At 39.6% G+C, this 16938-nt stretch overlaps 3 protein-coding genes across 28 annotated transcripts in view; all 3 read right to left on the minus strand.

Annotated features, from left to right (window-relative positions):
- The window catches only part of mybpc1 (myosin binding protein C1), a 33770-nt gene extending 28161 nt beyond the window's left edge, over positions 1-5609 (minus strand). For 22 of the 25 annotated variants that reach the window (XM_034863547.1, XM_034863546.1, XM_034863544.1 and 19 more), the window contains exons 1-2: positions 5311-5608; positions 575-601 (exon numbers count right to left, since the gene is read on the minus strand). In XM_034863547.1, the coding sequence (XP_034719438.1) occupies positions 575-601; positions 5311-5332 (49 nt within the window). In that variant the 5' untranslated portion in view covers positions 5333-5608. Of the gene's footprint in view, positions 1-574; positions 602-5310 lie in introns of all 25 variants that reach the window. The other 3 variants (XM_034863525.1, XM_034863523.1, XM_034863532.1) reach the window with 1 other exon arrangement.
- Positions 5610-8648: 3039 nt separating this feature from the next.
- On the minus strand, positions 8649-10282 carry spi2 (Spi-2 proto-oncogene). The gene is made up of 5 exons (XM_034864117.1): positions 10075-10282; positions 9864-9948; positions 9682-9782; positions 9472-9619; positions 8649-9098 (listed from the first exon to the last, which is right to left on the minus strand). The coding sequence occupies exons 1-5, from the start codon at positions 10075-10077 to the stop codon at positions 8770-8772; spliced, it is 666 nt and encodes a 221-aa protein (XP_034720008.1). The 5' UTR covers positions 10078-10282; the 3' UTR covers positions 8649-8769.
- A 318-nt stretch (positions 10283-10600) lies between these two features.
- On the minus strand, positions 10601-13250 carry spic (Spi-C transcription factor (Spi-1/PU.1 related)). Of its 2 annotated transcripts, none has more exons than XM_034863991.1 (5): positions 13174-13250; positions 12918-13005; positions 12590-12711; positions 12392-12494; positions 10601-12306 (listed from the first exon to the last, which is right to left on the minus strand). In XM_034863991.1, exons 1-5 carry the CDS (start codon positions 13210-13212, stop codon positions 11825-11827), a joined length of 834 nt encoding a protein of 277 aa, XP_034719882.1. In that variant the 5' UTR covers positions 13213-13250; the 3' UTR covers positions 10601-11824. The 2 variants fall into 2 exon arrangements, with proteins under 2 accessions (XP_034719882.1, XP_034719881.1); XM_034863990.1 differs by having other exon boundaries at positions 12392-12497.
- Between the last annotated feature and the right edge of the window lie 3688 nt (positions 13251-16938).

The raw sequence follows: 16938 nt of genomic DNA on the forward strand, positions 1-16938 counted from the left end.
TTAGTCCCTTAAAAGCTGAGCTCTACCCCCTGACCATGTTGGAGCCTCAAGATGCTGCATCTCCAAGGTCAAACCCCAACGCCAGCAAAAAGCCAACGGCATGCTAGCACCTTGCTCACATGATGCGGCCGGGGCGTCAGCTGAATCAACAGAGAGGGATCAGCTGGGTGGCGAGAGGAATGTCAGAGACGCTGACAGCGTGGTCGTTGCCACAGATTACTCCGGAGCACAGCAGCACATCCATACTGCAGACTATTTGCTTCACATTTACACTCCTGTGATGTGTTTGCACACTCATGCCAGGTTCAGAGCTGCAATCCTCCTGGTAGCCTACATGTGTAGATGTGCCAAGTTTTGCCCAGTGCCTGAACTTCTGAGAGCAAACAAGGGATCAGGTTGGATGTGTACACTTTGACAGAGGTAGTCACCTGGTTGTCTCTTCACTTTGTCCTTCTGTCACTTATGTAACAACACTCACTTTGATAAATACACGTCTGTTCTTGTGCAAACTTTGTGTAGATTTAAGCTGTTGGACTGTAAAGGGATGGGAGATTAGATATTGCCGTCCACTCACCTTCTGGCTGGCCGTTTGGCATCTCATCTAAAAAAAGAAAAGAAAAACACATCACTGTCAAACATGATAATGAGTAGTCTGACTGTGTGTCCTATTTAACCAAAAATATGTTTTTCCGTGCACATTGACTTATTTTTTATTAACATCCATTCAACAGTAAGCCATACCATCTTTGAGTCGGATGACTGGCTACTCGTGCTTAGACACTTTGTTGTTTTTACTGATTATGGAGGGCCCCATGACACGCCATTTGTTTGCCCTCTGCCTCGTCTAGACTCATGAAACTAATGGTGATGGTGGTGGTGGTGTGACTAAAACTTGTTTGGATATGACATTTAAAATCCTAAACAGGACTCACGGCAGGGCATCAACAGATCCAAGCATCTATACAGCACTTGGCATGCGGTGACAGGGATAAAGAATCACCCTCTTTTCTTATGAGTTGGTTAGTGGAGCGCACAGCCAATAAGGTTGTTTAGTATTCAAGGGAGCTTCAGACGAGTCATAAAACATCTGGGACAGCCTGTTCTTTTTACTGTTCTTTCTCAGATTAGTTTAAATTATCTTTGATGAAAGTAAGAACAAGCAAGTTTGTATACAGGCTAAGTAATCCTCTCCACTGGAAACCAGTCACGGTGAACGAAAAACGTTAACACTGTTATTGCATGGTTGTCTCCTATTTGGTACTGAGATTAGGAAAACCTTCCCATGAGAAGTGTTTGTGTATCTTTGACTTTGTACTGTACTTTATTGCACATTTTGTAGTGTTGTATTTGAAAAGCAGTACAGTGTGTAAATGGCAAAACTACTTCCATTTGACTTTTTTCCCTTTGTCAAAAAAGAGTTGATGCGCTAAACGCTTAGATAAAGTTATGATTTAGCAGACATTTAATTTACATGTCTGATCAGCTGTTTCTGCTGTTGCCGTCTTTCTGGATACATTTCTATAATGCGAGATAACATAGCTGTTAGTAGCAACAAAAGGTACAGTACATGAGAAGACTCGTGTATTTTTCTCAAATTCCTGAAGATTTCCTTCCATTTTTCTTTCGTAGATGGATTACACGGCCATGGAGACGTTTTTTTGAGACTTTTCTTTTTTTTCAGTCACAACCTCTACTTCTTCTACTCTGTACACAGGTGCTTTACAGCCCTGTGTAAAGGGACGTCTATAACGACAACTATTGTTGAAACTACACACAGTGTTGTAGTTTATTTGCTGCAAACCAGTTGATGGAGATTTGCCTAATTTGAATTTCTTTTTGCAACATTTCAAATTTTTGCTTACAATTTGCTTGACAAATGAATGGAAACATGACTGGAGTCTCTCATTTCCACAAAGTAAATGAAAGCCTGTACGCACAGTTGGGGAATATGTTTAGAGCACGGCCTGCTCAAGTATGATACATGTGTTTAGTGTTTGGGTACACGCTGAACTATAAATCTGGTTCAGTGTATATTTGTAACCCTAAATGAACTGACACACAGTAGGTTTGAAGGTTGTTAAGGGCCACAGTAACTGGCCCGACATGCTGACGAGTTGAGCGGTATTGAAAACTAGTCAAGCTCACTAAAGTTCAGGTAAGTTCAGGTGGCCTCCATCTTTTTCTTGTGTTGGCAATCAAGGCACCCAGTTTATGTTGGCCTGTTGTGGGCTTAGTGGTAATTGAATCCTCTAGCTCTAAAAACAAGTTATTTTACCAGTATTACCTGTGCTGTGACAGCATCTACGTTTGGTACAGCTCAACCAATAGGTCCAAGCGTAAATCCAGCTTTTAATGATAACATCTGGGAAAAATTAGGATGTAACCAGACTAGTATGTGGTACAGTTGAGTCCTTGAGACCGAATTTGATAACTGTTAGTGTGACTTAAAGCAGACTGCCATCCAAAGACAGTGCCTCATATAATCATTGATTTGGGATTTTGCATGTGTGAGAAGAAGGGGAATGGTAAAAAAGATGTGTGTATGGGGATTAGTGATACAAAAAACAACCAGTCTGATGTTTCTTTGAAATCCTGTTACATAATACAGCAAATACTCAAACTTGAACTCTTCTTTGAGTATCTGTAGCTTTGGAAAAACCTGTTTTCCCTTCATAGAGAGTCTCAGTTTCTCACAGCCAGCAGCTTGCAGTCAGTCTATGAATGCTGCAACTCTTGTTCCATGTGTATGTCCATTGACTATACACCATTATTAAGAGCCCTTTTCACCCTTTGCTTCTTCACGTCTGATATCCCTCCATTTGTAACAATTCCCTCTGAGCATTCCTTGACAAAATTAGCCGCACTCCCACCTCACTTCAAAACAATGTATCACTGGCCACCAGGCCACAATCCTACAGGGTTGCATCATACACCCGAGAATGAACCTCTCTGTCTCATTTCCATTGAGATAATGAGAGTGGAGAAAGGTTTTGTTTTACCTCTGAGGACTCCCAGTGCAGCTGACAGGGCTGCAGGTATTTTCAGCTGTTGCCCCTGCTGGCGTGCAGACAGAAGGGCTCATATAGGCTCCAACGTGAGCCAAACCATCGGCAGCTTCATTTTTCCTAATATAGACCTTTATTGCTCTAATAAGCCTACATTAATGATACTGTTTACCCTTGTTGTGGTTCTTTATTTTAATTCTGGTTACACAAGAACTTCTGTGAGATTTTACGACTCTGACGAGAGATAAGAGCTGTTCTTGGTTGGCAATTGGCTGCTGACAGGCTTTCCCACCTCTATCTGACAATGCGTTTGATTTATGAGCTGGTATTCTGTAACACAAAGCAACAGGGCAGATGACAGAGCCCAGAGAGAGTGACAGACTTTAGGGACAGTAAATATCATGAGGTGAAGACAAGGGCTTGTTCACAAATGAAACCCAAAACTGAGTGGCAGCGAGGACAGGTTTACTAAGTGTCTGACCTCTGAGTGATCCAACCTGCGGGAGGCAGTGAGATGTCTGTGTTAGTGTTTTGCACATGAAGAGGAGGGGGGTTGCTGGCTGCAGAGGGAGAAGGCAGGGAACAAGGGATGGGGATTAAAAGTGCTCTCATTCTGAACTATTCCAGGGACAAGAATCCAAGTCCCAAGAGCTCTTCGGGCGACTCAGCCAGTCCGTCATCTCTGACTCAAACTTTTTAAAGGCTCGAGAGTGGGGTGTCTAAAACAACAGCGCTGGCCTCCTCCTCTTCAGCTGTTCAGATTCATTTAAAGAACAATAGTTTTCTTCTCTTACTTATCTGCTGCTCTTGGCTATGCAGCTATTTATGGGTAGTGTTTGTAGCAGATTGGAATCTGCTGTCTCTATTTCCCCACTGCTTTGTCTCTTAGGGGATCAGGATGTTTATGGCAGTGGATGAACACTGTGGGGGCAACTGCACTGTACACAATCAATAGTACAAAGGTGCGCAATTATAAAAGCCAAGCTTAGCTCCACATTATTTCAGGACCTTTTTTTTTTCTTGCGAACGTCTAAACTTTCTTGACCGCAAATGACCTAATAGGAGATTAGGATTAGATTTAGATTTGTGGAATGAGATTCTGTTGCTTGCAGCTGGCTAATAAAAGTTATCATCTCAAAGTCATCTCCTCAAACATATCAGTGTCTGTAAAAGAGCTCTCATGAACCATATCTTGAGAGTGCAATGATTCACATTCCAAAATGTAGCAAACCGTTTAAGTCAATTTTATTGATATAGCACCAAATCACAAATTTGCCTCAAAGGCCACCCTCTATCCTTAAACCCTCAGTCCCGATAAAGAAAAACTTGCCCCAAGAAACTATAACTCAGGCAAAAACAGAGTAAGCAATATGCGAGAACAAGAAACGAGGGATCTCTCTTCCAGGACAGCCAGACAAGAAATAGATGTCCAGTGTACAGAGGATAATGTTAGTGTCAAATCATGCCAGCCACAGACAGATAAATTGTCACTTGAGGGATAACAAGTTTATTAAAAAGTTGTATCGGCTCTCATTAGGCTTCCAAGATCCAAACAAAATGTTCTACATCCTCTACATGGGCATGTCTGGGCCAACGCCAGACCCCTAAAAGAGCCTGGCTAATGGGAGGGTGGGAGTAATACCATATCCTAATGACAGACAAGAGCGGATTAAAAGGGAATGTTGATGGACATGATGGTACAGATGAGTGACGTTATGGTGTGGAGGAAAGAGGATGGGTTGAGATGCTATGTGTGGTTGAATAAGGAGATGAATCAAGTGCAGGGGGAAAGTCTGAGGGGTCGGCGTCCATCAATCAAAACAAAGACAAACACAATCCGGTTGCTTTTTATCCTTATATAGCCCTGCCCTTGCTTGCATCATCCTTCACAGGTCTTTGTTTTTGTCCAGCTCATCACTCATCAACATTCCTCCACTGCGCTTCATTGTTGTGTTGTGTCCCCCCCATTCCCACTGAGCCCCGCAACAACAGTATCTGCTCATACACCTCAACTCTTTCGTTGCCCCCCGGGATGATAGAAACATGCATGCATCAGTAACACTATACCACTGTCAAAGTCACTTTGAAGATTCCTATGAACAAGCTGGCAGGCAAGCCATAAAGTAATTGAGTTGCCTATGCTCCCCATAAACAGTGACATTAAATACAAATATAACAAGCCAATCATTAAAAAACAAAATTACCTTAAATGTATGTATTATTGATATCAAATGAATTAAAACATGCAACAGGCTTATTTTGGATCTTATTTCAGTTTTGAGGCACCATGCAAATCCCATCCTACCTTTCTTTGTTGGCTCTGGCATCTTGAGCCGCGTCCCAAAAAATAAGTGTCAAGGAATCAAAAGGCAAAGGTAGGTCGGTTGGTTCCCTCAGAGTAATGTGACTGCACAGGATGCCAGGTGAAGTGTGGGAGCCCTCTCGTCCAGGAGGGAGAGAAATATTGATTGGGCGGTAGAAGAAAAAACCTCTGGGACCCCTCGGGCCAGAGTGATGGGAGATGAGGAGGGCACAAAGACACGGTTTGGAAATCTCAGTGGGGGAGGAGAGGAGGACCAGTGACAGATCCAGGAGGGACAGGGATTTAGGCCTTATATAGCGAGGTGGCATGCTCCTCCTCTCCGTAGTGGACGCTGCATCACTGTCCTCTAACCACTGGCTGCTGTGCCAGCTTTTTATATAAGAAGTAAATGTGAAGTTTATGTTTTTTATGCTGCCTTGTGCAGAGAGGTGACATAGAAATTATGCATTCCACTTTGTATTGGCTTACTGGATTAAAGTTAAATATATTGGTTTTGAAGTTGGAGCAATACAACTTCATTTTCCAATACTATAAGTTCTGCAGAACCCACAAGGTCAACATTTTCATGGCTGGGTGTTCCTCTGAAATTACTTAAAATGGCCTGTTTGACTTAAAGGAATAGTTTGACATTTTGGTAACACACTTTCTTGGGAGTTAGATGAGAATGTTGGTACCACTGCTAGCAGCTGGCCATCTTAGATAACCACAAAGACTGGAAATGGGAAAATGTTTAAAAGGTAACAAATTACCAGTACCAGCACCTCTAAAGCTAATTAACATGTTTCTAATTTGTTTAATCCATACAAATATGTACCTGCCGGACAAAACATAGTGCGGCACATAACTCCCTGTGAAACCACAAGATATGTGTTTGTATGACAGGGGTATCAATCTTCTTATCTAACCCTTGGCAAGAAAGCAACTAAGTGAGTAAGTAAGCATTGCTCAAAATGTCTGTGTCATTTAAAACCAGATTTGTCATCATTAGATTACATCCAGATTCCCCCCCTCCACGAGAGCTGAGCCCTACAGAAGTAGATGAAGAAGGAGGAGACTGGGAAATCAGAAGGTGGGATATAAAAAGGGAGAGGTGTCGTTATTGTCACAGGTCTGAGGCTGATGTAATACACTCCGACAATCGCAAGTGATATGCAGCGCATTCAGAGAGTCTGTGGATTCGTTATGAAAGAAAAGACATACAGTGACTTGATGCCAGGTGGCAGATATCATTCTAATCCTGGGTGAATGCTGTCCAACAACAAAAGGCTTTCCAAACTGGCGAAGAAATACTGGGGAGATGCCTGGGCGGTCGTTATTGGGGCTATACTTAGAAAGCTGTCATAAACCTTGACATTTGACATGTGGATCTGACATGAAAAGAGGATTTCATTGTGAATTATGTCATTGAAGTGGTGCCTTTGGTCCTAATTAATCTTTTCAGGCACATCAAACATGTGATAAATCAGGCGTGGTCTGTTGTCAAAGGACAAAAAGAAGGCTGAAAGCTGCTGGATTTATTTACAGTACCAAGCACCAGTGGAGAATCTAACAATATCATAACCACTTGAGGATGTTAATAATCTCAACAAGGAAGCGCATTTAAGCATGCACAAATAATTCCTCAAACAGCCCAATAGGACAGTCAAGGCAAGGCACAGCTCTATTTTAGGGTCTATAGCTATAGTCTGTGCACAGGAATGCAGTTTATATCCACCATCAGAAATTTGTTTAAAGGAAGAACCTCTAAAATGGATCCTAAATGGGATCTATACTGCAAGCTTACACACATCTTATGATAATGTGGAAGCTTTTAATTAAGAACGTTCCTTAAATGACTGTTTTTATAATTCCGTTTGAAGTATGTGGCCTTTCTTGGTATCAGACATCCATAGCACAGTTAGCCCATTTATAACCCTCAGAGGGCTCCAGCAGTAAATACTGGGCTTAAGCAAGTGTCATGTGGGTCCGCCGCAAACAGCACAAAACCATTTGGTAATGCCCGGGACGGCCAAGGGTTCACATCACAGAGGCGATTTAGCCATGAGGTCACACCACACGGGAAAGGGAAGAAAAAAAAGAGGCTGAGAGATGGACTACACTGACACCCTCTGGTTCTTAAAAAGTTATTGCATGAAGGAAACAACAATAGGCTGCTGCATGATTCTTTTCTCTCTATTCTTGTCATATTAGAACATGTCAGTGTATGTCTCAGGAAATCTACTCAATGAGAAAACTAACCTGCCTTTGAGAGGTTATGTTACTGGTTATATTGGCCAGTAATAATATACTATGTGTCTAGTTGGAAAATTACTGATGAAATGTTGCTTTGTAATGATGTTTAGATAGTAACATATATACTCCCCAGATGGGAGCTTGTATTATTTTGTTTTTTTCTTCTAATTGTAATATTAATGTTTCATCAAGACTGTTTTCTTTTTTCCACACGCTACGTTTTTGTTGAATGTATTTTAGAAGTCATTATTTTTGCAAATATCTCATCATTACTTTCATGTATTTTTACAAATATATAAGTACAAACTGTAAAGAAGAAAGAAAAAGTAGATCCCATGGACTTAGATCAGCTTAGTTGCAGCTTTACAGTAAAGGTCAATTTCACAATTTCTGTACATAGGTACACTACCGGTCAAAGGTTTGGGGTCACTTAGAAATTTCCATTGGACTCCATTATAGACAGAATCCCAGCTGAGATCAGTTGCCTTGTTTTTTTTAACCAGGGCAGCAGTTCCCAGATTACATTATATGCTGACATAATTGCAAATAGGTTTGCCAGTGTTTTTCTACTTAGTTTTTTAAAATGATATCAGATTAGTAAACATAATGTGCCTTTGGATGATTGAATGAATGGTTGATGATAATGGGAAATGTAGATATTGCATTAAAGATCAGCCCCCCCACCCAGATCAGCTGGTATTCTGTCTATAATGGAGTGGTATGGAAATTTCTAAGTGACCCCAAACTTTTGACCGGTAGTGTATTCTTCTAGATTTCAATACAGTCTTCTAATACAGGTGGTTCAGGCTGTAACCTTTTTCTTGTTATAATTTTCTTAGTTAAAGTCCAAATTATTTTTAAATAACAAATACTTACGTCCGTAACATAAGTCCTGTTTGGCCTATCGTGTCTGTTTCCAAAGTCCAATGAGTTTTTTATCTTTTACTTGGTCAACCTACAGATAGAAAAGAGCTTTAAGCTATATCTGCTTAAATAAATCTGTGTTGTGCATTGTCTCTAAGATAAGATAACAAAAAATAATAATGACAGCACTGTAAGAGTTAAAATATGTTTATTTCTGTTTAATTATTTACACCAAAAACTCAATGCATGTACTAACTTCACGATGATCAGACGGATTTGTGAACTTGTCACAATTATGACGGAAAGATAAAGCATCTTTTAGAGTTGCGTATGACGTGATAAGAGCTACACCAAATCTCGTCCACGTAACAAATCTCCTTGCTGAAACTTGTGCAGTGACATCAGTGTGTCTCGGCTGAACTGGTAGGTGAGCTTCTTCTTCACTTTGAAGATCTCTCCGGACCGGGCGTAGTTCCTGAGGGCGCGGGACATCTTCTGGTAAGTCATGGGCCTCTTGTTTCCCTTTCTCTGCCCCCACAGTGCTGCCACCTGGTCCTTGTTTGTGGAGGAAAAGCGGAAAACGCCGGCGGCTGCTGGCACCCAGGACACACAGTGTGCCATGTTTGGATCCTCCAACATCTCAAACAGAAAGTGAAAGAGTCGCACCTTTCCACCTGCAAACATTGTGCAAACGGTAAGTGGCAGAATGAGGGCTTAATAGGGATTTAAAAGAAAAGGATTTAGTGAATATTATGGCAGTTGTGCCACAAGTCCTTGGTTACGGTTAATCATTTCCTTAAATACAACAATTCCCAGAAAACGTTGCCACGGATGGGATGCCATTCAGTGGAGAGGGTAAAGCTGTAAACACTGCGGTTATCTGATAGATATGTAAAAACAGCTATTGAGCTAAGCTGAGCACAGCCCCATTGTTGTTTTTTACAGTAAAGGGAAGGTCTCTTATTTACTTTTGTGGTAATGTTTCCCCCAGGCTGATAGCAACCGAGGCAATAACAATATCTAATAACCCAAAAAAGGAGAACTCACCACTCCCCGCTGTGTGTTTAGGAGGTTGTCTTGCTGATGCAAAGTTTGGCAGTGACCCTCGCTCAGACAATGTCGCTGCGTCGCGTGCCAGCAAAGGCTGAAGTGCAGGTTTGATAATCTTTGATACAGGAAACACAGGTTTTAAAGGCTAATTAGCACACATTTAATGACATGTGGTAGCTATACGAGTGCCACACACTATATGCTTACAGGCTGCTCATAGCATGTCAAGCGTCGCTCCCATGAGTCATCATCCACAGGTGCATTTCTTTCATTGACAGGCACACCTGCACTCCAGTACATCTTGTCCACTGTAAAAATATATATAAAGCAGACCTAGATCAAATTAATCTTTGAGTATTATAATTGATTTCCCAAGACTTTCCTCTTACCATTGTCTCCCGTGTTTTGTCTGTAGTACTCCTCTAGGAACTCTAAGATCACCTCCAAATCAGATTGAGTCTCCTGAGAAGAATTCTGATGAAGATAGATAATTCAAAATCAGCCTCGAATACTGCATACTTTTGTAAGATTTCATTTGTAGATATATGTGGAGACATGTTTTAGTATAAATGTCATCCTTGCAATAAGTCTGTTCTTTACCATCACTGATGAGGCTGAATCTGATGCGGTACAGTCCTCTCGGTTTGGGAGAATATCACAAGACTGACTTTGAGACTCTCATGTGCCTCTTGGGCTCTTATTATACCCCCCGCAGAAGCGGGGCTTTCTGCATAACACCAGACGTTTTCTACCCGGGGCTCACAGGAACAATGACCACCCTCCCACAAAGCCCCGACACCAGCACCAGTCAACCCATCAACAAAGCGTCCCAGCACTGACCACATCCTCCCCGCTGAAGCAGATAAGACCTGGCCTGATGGCAGCATCTACACACAATGCTCTCTTTTCAGGAAAAACACACTTGCTACCATATTTTTCCTCACAGGATGTGTCTTAATTTCAGATTTCGCAGTGCGCTTGTTGTAATATTTTACTACAATGGAGACAGTGCCAAATCTTTCAACACGGTGATAATACACGTGTTTTCCTTTTTTTTTTTTTATAACAATAGACGAGAGCGTGGCTGCAGTTTGGTGTTATCAAGTCAGTAAAAACCAAACACAAGTGAGAGTTCACAGATTGATTTATTGGTTGTATTCGAATGACTCCAACAACACATGGTGAAAAAGTTTTAAAAAACATTCAATACAAAAATTATTTATAAAATTAGAAACAAACATTTACTAATAGACATTAAATATAATATGATAAGTCTACAAAACTTTGTTTTATCAAGAAAAGTATCAAGATTTACATGTCATCAGACATAATGCTTCTTTGTGGTTGCTTGTTGTAACAACTGGGGTCTTAGACTAAAACTTTTAAATCGTTATTATTGGTATAAAATAATCTTTATGACCTCTTCCACTGTCTCTTGAGTCAAACCAGTATGTCTGCATTAGAGAATATTGGTACATGATTATGATTTCTATTTATTTTTATTGCAAATGGTCTTAATTGTTAAAATCTGAACAGATTTAACTTTTCACATTTTATTTCTAAATGCCTTTAAATAATCTATCCCTAAATACTTGGGAGAAAGATAGTTTTAATGTTTATATATATTTTACAATTCGTTGTAGGAATATAGGACAAACTTTTAATTCATCAGGGTCTACTAAAAAAATAATATCCTGCGTGTTTGGTGGCATATGTTTTTATTTTTCATAAGTGCTTTATTAAATGCAGGTGTGCGCAGTAGAAAGGTGCGGTCTACAATATATATGTTAGCATCATGTCAAATGGAACTGTATTCTGATCATTAAATAAAAGATGTCTAAATGATACATGTTTTAAATAATATCCACGGAATGATTATTTAAATGTAAGCGTTTTGTAAAGAAAAAAAACACTTTTCTTGATGAACTTAGAGAATTTTCACATTGATATTTTAGTCTAGAAGTATTTACAATTCATTTACAGTGATGCATTCGACTGGCGGTGGATAAATCCACAACAACTTTTTTACTTTAAATGACCAAAATAGTCGGATTATGACATAAAATTACATGAATTGACTAAATATGAACCCATCATATTTTTAAGTATTTACAAAGACATTTACAGTAATACTCCTTGACATGGAACAAAAATATTATATTAAAAAGGATATTTAAACACTTTTGACTGAAAAGTGTTACTGTTTATAACAGTTATAGTCCCACTATAAGCTGTTATTACATGTAAGGACTGTGGACCCCAAAAAGGTTTGAGAGTAGAGTAAAGTCTTTGAAAACCTTTCAGACTATTAAATAGATTTTGGCCCTCTGTGATTAAACCATCCTCCAGCTCATAGTTTGGTTAGGCTGTGTGAAGTGAAGCTGGAGGCCAGCTCATAGTCTTCCTGCAGCTGGTAGTTTCCGTACCAGCTGTGCCAGTCCGCTGCCGCAGAGCCGCTGTAGCTCTGTTCAGCGGGGTTTAGCTGCCGGGTGTGGGCCTCCTCTGGTGCAGGGCGGCAGGGCAGGTGCATGGACGCCTGCGCAGAGCCGAGCCTGTGCAGGATGTCTGGGTTGAACTGGTAAGTGAGCTTGCGGCGCACCTTGATGATCTCACCGGTGCGGCTGTAGTTTCTCAGAGCTCTCGCCATCTTCTGATAGGTCATGGTCTTGCGGTTGCCCTTGCGTTGGCCCCAGCACTCAGCCAGCTTCTCCTTGTTCTTGGAGATGAATTGGAAGGTGCCGCTGCCGTTGTCTGTCCACTGGATTGAGTCGCCCATGTTGGGGTCATTCAGAGCCTCGTGGAGGTATTCATAAAGTCTGAGCTTCTTACGACCTGAGGACATTCAGTCGGCCTTGTTTTAGTCACAAAAAATTGCTAATGTCAAGTTCACTGAGTGAAAAACTTTTAATCAAATTACCTTTGCTTGTTCTCTGTGGTGGTAAGATTGAGTAGAAATGAGGCGATTCATTTTGCACAGTGTGACCCAAGGAGACATCAGGGATGACCTGAGGCCAAGATTGTTGCTGAGAGAGAATCCTTTAAAATCAAAAATCTTCCATCTCTACTGCTTTTCAGACACACAAATAAATACTTTGTTTTGTTTTGCACAACTTACAGCCATGTCATTCCAATCATATAGTGGAGTTGGTACTTCAGACTGACGGGTGACGAAACAGCAGGAGATTTGACACTGCAGTGATGGCTGCTGGGTACCCAGAGTCTCACAATATGTGTACTCTGAAATTCAAACACATATTAATATTCAGACTATCCAGATTAGACATAAATACATAAATTAAAGTAAAGCAAACAACTGAAATTGTGGTCTTTATATAATAAAAGAGTGGGAAAAGTGTTAATTTTTAAGCATAAAACAGTACATTTTTTTCATCTTTTCAATGTGTGGTCATGTATTTATGCAGCAAATCATCTATTTACTCTACCTGAATCGTAATATGAATTACTTGAATGCTGTTGAATCACATCAATTGCATCCTGGAAATGTTGATTGATGTCATTGTCAAAAGTAGTCTACAATAGATAGAAAACCTTAATATCACACACAGGAATCTATACTTTAATCTTATTAGTTTTTATTCACATAAGTATTTTAATTGAAAGCATGAGATTAGGAACTCTATGAGACTAATTCTTCCAAATAACTGTAATGAAAAGGTATATAGCATCCTTACAACTCACCAGCTTGTGTGTCTGAGTGTTTCCCTCTGTTGAGGCCATTTCTGTCCTAAAAGGTGAACACTGCTACACTAGTGCAGGTGTATTTGGACAGATATATATATATGTTGCAGACCTCCAATACCTGTTCACCATTCAACCACATGAATAGTTAGAGAGGCCGGTCAATTTAAATGTGTTAACGTCACGATACACTGCAGCCCTATACTTCTTCTTTTTTGGAAGCACAGATTAGATAGACATCTGAGCATCACACAGTCTGTCATTATGGAGATTACAATCTACAAACAACAAAAACCTCTTTATTGCACCCATCGACCAGGAATATTACCAATTCTCAGCCTGACCTGAGAATTTGCATACTGGGCAAAATGTGTTTACCCAGCTATGATAGCTGCTGTTCAGTACAACACTTTTCTGTAAATTAAAATTGGAGACTAAATAATTGCAGGAAATTATCTCTACTTTTGTTTTCTGGCAATAGAATCAATCGTATGAATGAATATTTGCATGAAAAGTGCTTATGGTATGGCCTGTGGTAGGGCAATACAAAACAATGGCTACCACTAATGTACAACCAATCAAATACTGTTATCACTGGTCACTGGTAATAAAAATACGTATTCCAAATGTTAAAAAGCCAAGACTATCTCATAATATAATTTCTTTCAGTATTTTTCATTTTAAATAGTAGAAAGTTAATAATTGCGTATTTTTCTCAGAAGATCCAATGTAATGCAGGTTTTATTCTGCAATTTTACCATTTCATTACACATAAAGTGATGTAGAATAAGTTGAAAAAAATTCAAAAGGCTTTGGCATTCCTCAAAAGGCACCACAAATCTGTTTAGAAAATAAATCAAATCTGTTCCTCTTCTTACTTTTTATTTCTTTCTTTATGACACTGTTATCACTCATGATCATTAAAGATACATCCTTGTCCAATTATTTCTTTACTACTGTTTGCTTGTCCTTTAAAAAGTTCCTATGAAAATGAAAATACATCTGCTGCAGTTTTAATAGAGTGCCATCAAATCCCCATGTCACTGAAAACAAGCTCCATATTCTGCACTCCACAGGTGTATAAAGGCTCACTGTGAAGCTGAAGCCAAATTAAAAGGAAAGACGTGACTACTTGACTTTTTAATTGACCAAAACGCCATAAATACAGCTTCAGATAAATGATTGTAAAGGTTAATGGTTAATAATGTGGTGATCACTGTTAAACTCAGCTTGTGCTGTTTTCCCCCACAAAACCAACCCCCTGTTTCAATAAACACAGGGCTATTTGAGAAGTTCATTTATCTCAGGCGTGCAGTTTTAAATATCAACTGACTTGCTCCCGAAGTTCCCCTTTCAGCCGGTTAAGTGTGGAGGCAGTCAGGCCGAAACGCAGAGCAGTAAACATCATGGACACAAAGAAATATAAATAAGAAAAATAAAAAATGCACACGTTAGGCCAGAAATCCCATTGTTTGATTGCACACTGTGTGTGTGTGTGTGTGTGTGTGTGTGCACGCGCGCAAGCATCCAAATTCCGTATGTGTGCATGTGAGAGTGTGGCACATGTGTGTTTGTGTGTTTCCTGCCTGTGCAGCCCGCTGATAAAAAACAAAGAACCACAAACCTCGTCCTTTCAGCCACTCCATCTTTCCCTCTTCCCATTCAGGGTGTTACTTCTGTCAAATCAACTCCATAAATTAAAGACCACAACCTGTTGGGCTGCAGCTGAAGCCTGACACATGTGTGCTGGCGTTGCCACTGTTTGAAGCAGAATTGGCTACCGCGTGCTACAATAGAACAACCTTTGGATTACAAAAATTGTTGTTTTCATCATTTTTTCTGTGACATTCTCACATATATATCTTATAAAGAGAGTATTTACTCATTTGCAACAAGGATGTAATGTGGGAGGCATTTTTCATTAACTTTTGAATTCATCCTTTTTTTTTCTATGCTATCAATTCTAAACAGGTAAAAGTACACATAAAGTAAAACACAGGATTCGGTTGTCTTCTACTTTATGTAAACAAAAAAACTTTTTTTCCAAGGTCATATAGTATTTGAAGAAGGTTAAGAATAAGTTGAAAATGCAACAACATTCAAATTAAACAATATCATCTCATATTACTTTTGTATATCTAAGCAATTTAAAGAATACTTTTCTTACATTTTGACAACCAGCCTAACAGTACCATTTGCTTTGGTAATGTAAGTACATTTGCTGCTATTGTCTGGATATTATAATGCATAGGATGTCAGTAAGCCCATGCATATTATGTGGTTTTGTGTGTGTGTGCGTGTGTGTGCGTGTGTGTGTTTGTGTGATGAGAGGGAAGGGAAAGAGAGTCATGTTTCTATATGAAGGTGCCGTTGTTTACCATTCTACAGCTTTATCTTTCCAAACAAAGAAGCACTTTCCTTCCTCTTCTCAATTCAATAGCTGCATGCCTGTTGGCACCGATCTGGGAACGGCAGCCTGACCGCAGCACAGTTAACCCCATTGTTCTTCTTTATTTACTGGCACTCGATGAAAATCAAGAAGTGTTAAAGCCACTGGAACATAATTATCTGTCTATCAGGTTGAATGCTGGTGTGACCACAGAGTTCATATCATTATCTTAGGTTTGTGCCCTGGTGAGAAACTCTTATGTACGCCAAATGCAGGTTGCTTCACTGTGTTCTGTTGTTTTATATAGATTTTTTTTGCAGTGGTAACAAAGTTGCATACATAACTTTTGAAAATCTATTTTGTCTTCCTTGGTAATTCAGCAGGTCAATTATTTTTCTCATCCACAAGTGTACACATGGTTTATGTTTTAAAGAATACATGCATTATAAAGATCAATTTAGATTGTTTCTGAAAGGACAACTGATTCAGCAAATTATAGGTTGCTTAATTGATTTATTGTTTGATCAAATGTATGGGTCTGTTTTCCTACACAGTTGATATTTGTTTGGTTTGCTACGTGACATGACAAGTTGAAATGGGGCCAACTGACCAGCAGATGGCATGACAGAGCTTTGAACCAAACACACAAATCAAGTAGTTCCAAATTCCTGCCCCAAGGAGAAAGTCCAGTGGCAGATGTGGGGGTTGGAGGGAGATAGTTTTTCCAATATCTCTGCAGTCCAAAGTACTAGTTTCCATCTAGTTTCAAATCCGTCGGATTCTCTGCTGTCTTCCTTGCCTAAGATGACTCTCTAACACTAATGGACCTTCCTCAGAAGACATAAAACAGGAAACTAGTGTTGGAAAGACCATAAGAAGGCCTAGATTTACTCAATTACTGTACTTAAGTACACTTCATTTGGAGTAACTTGCACTTTACTTCAATATTTCTATTTTTTGTTACTTTTTTCTTCTATTCCACAACAATTCAGAGGCAAACATAGTACTATTTACTCCCCAACATTTTCCTAAGAAATTACTCTGCAGATTCAGATTAATAATACAAAATGTAATCACCAAATACATTTTTATGTAATTAGGTGAAAACAAGGAAACTGTGTTAATCTTTAGAGGGAATTTCACAAGCAGTTTAATTAAGTGATTGAAATGAACTCCACCTTTACTAGCTGCAACCTTAAAGTGATGAACAATTTAATGCGTCCATAATTATAAACCACTAATAAAAAAAAAGATCTAAATGGAGCATTCTGCACAATGACTAGGCCTACATTTACTTCTGGTACTTTAAGAATTTTGTGATGCTAATACTTTTGTACTTTTACTTAAGTAAACAACTCACCAGTGGTGGTACTTAT

The sequence above is a fragment of the Etheostoma cragini genome, chromosome 23 (genome assembly GCF_013103735.1).
Source record: "Etheostoma cragini isolate CJK2018 chromosome 23, CSU_Ecrag_1.0, whole genome shotgun sequence".
Classification (NCBI taxonomy): domain Eukaryota; kingdom Metazoa; phylum Chordata; class Actinopteri; order Perciformes; family Percidae; genus Etheostoma; species Etheostoma cragini.

Coding starts and splice junctions, on each gene's coding strand:
- spi2 (XM_034864117.1), bottom strand. Junction 9,783..9,863: donor ACAAAACACGGGAGACAATG/GTAAGAGGAAAG, acceptor ATATTTTTACAG/TGGACAAGATGTACTGGAGT. Junction 9,620..9,681: donor TGACATGCTATGAGCAGCCT/GTAAGCATATAG, acceptor TGTGCTAATTAG/CCTTTAAAACCTGTGTTTCC.
- spic (XM_034863990.1), bottom strand. CDS start 13,212: ATGGCCTCAACAGAGGGAAACACTCAGACACACAAGCTG. Junction 13,006..13,173: donor ACACTCAGACACACAAGCTG/GTGAGTTGTAAG, acceptor TATCTATTGTAG/ACTACTTTTGACAATGACAT. Junction 12,498..12,589: donor ATGATTGGAATGACATGGCT/GTAAGTTGTGCA, acceptor ATTCTCTCTCAG/CAACAATCTTGGCCTCAGGT.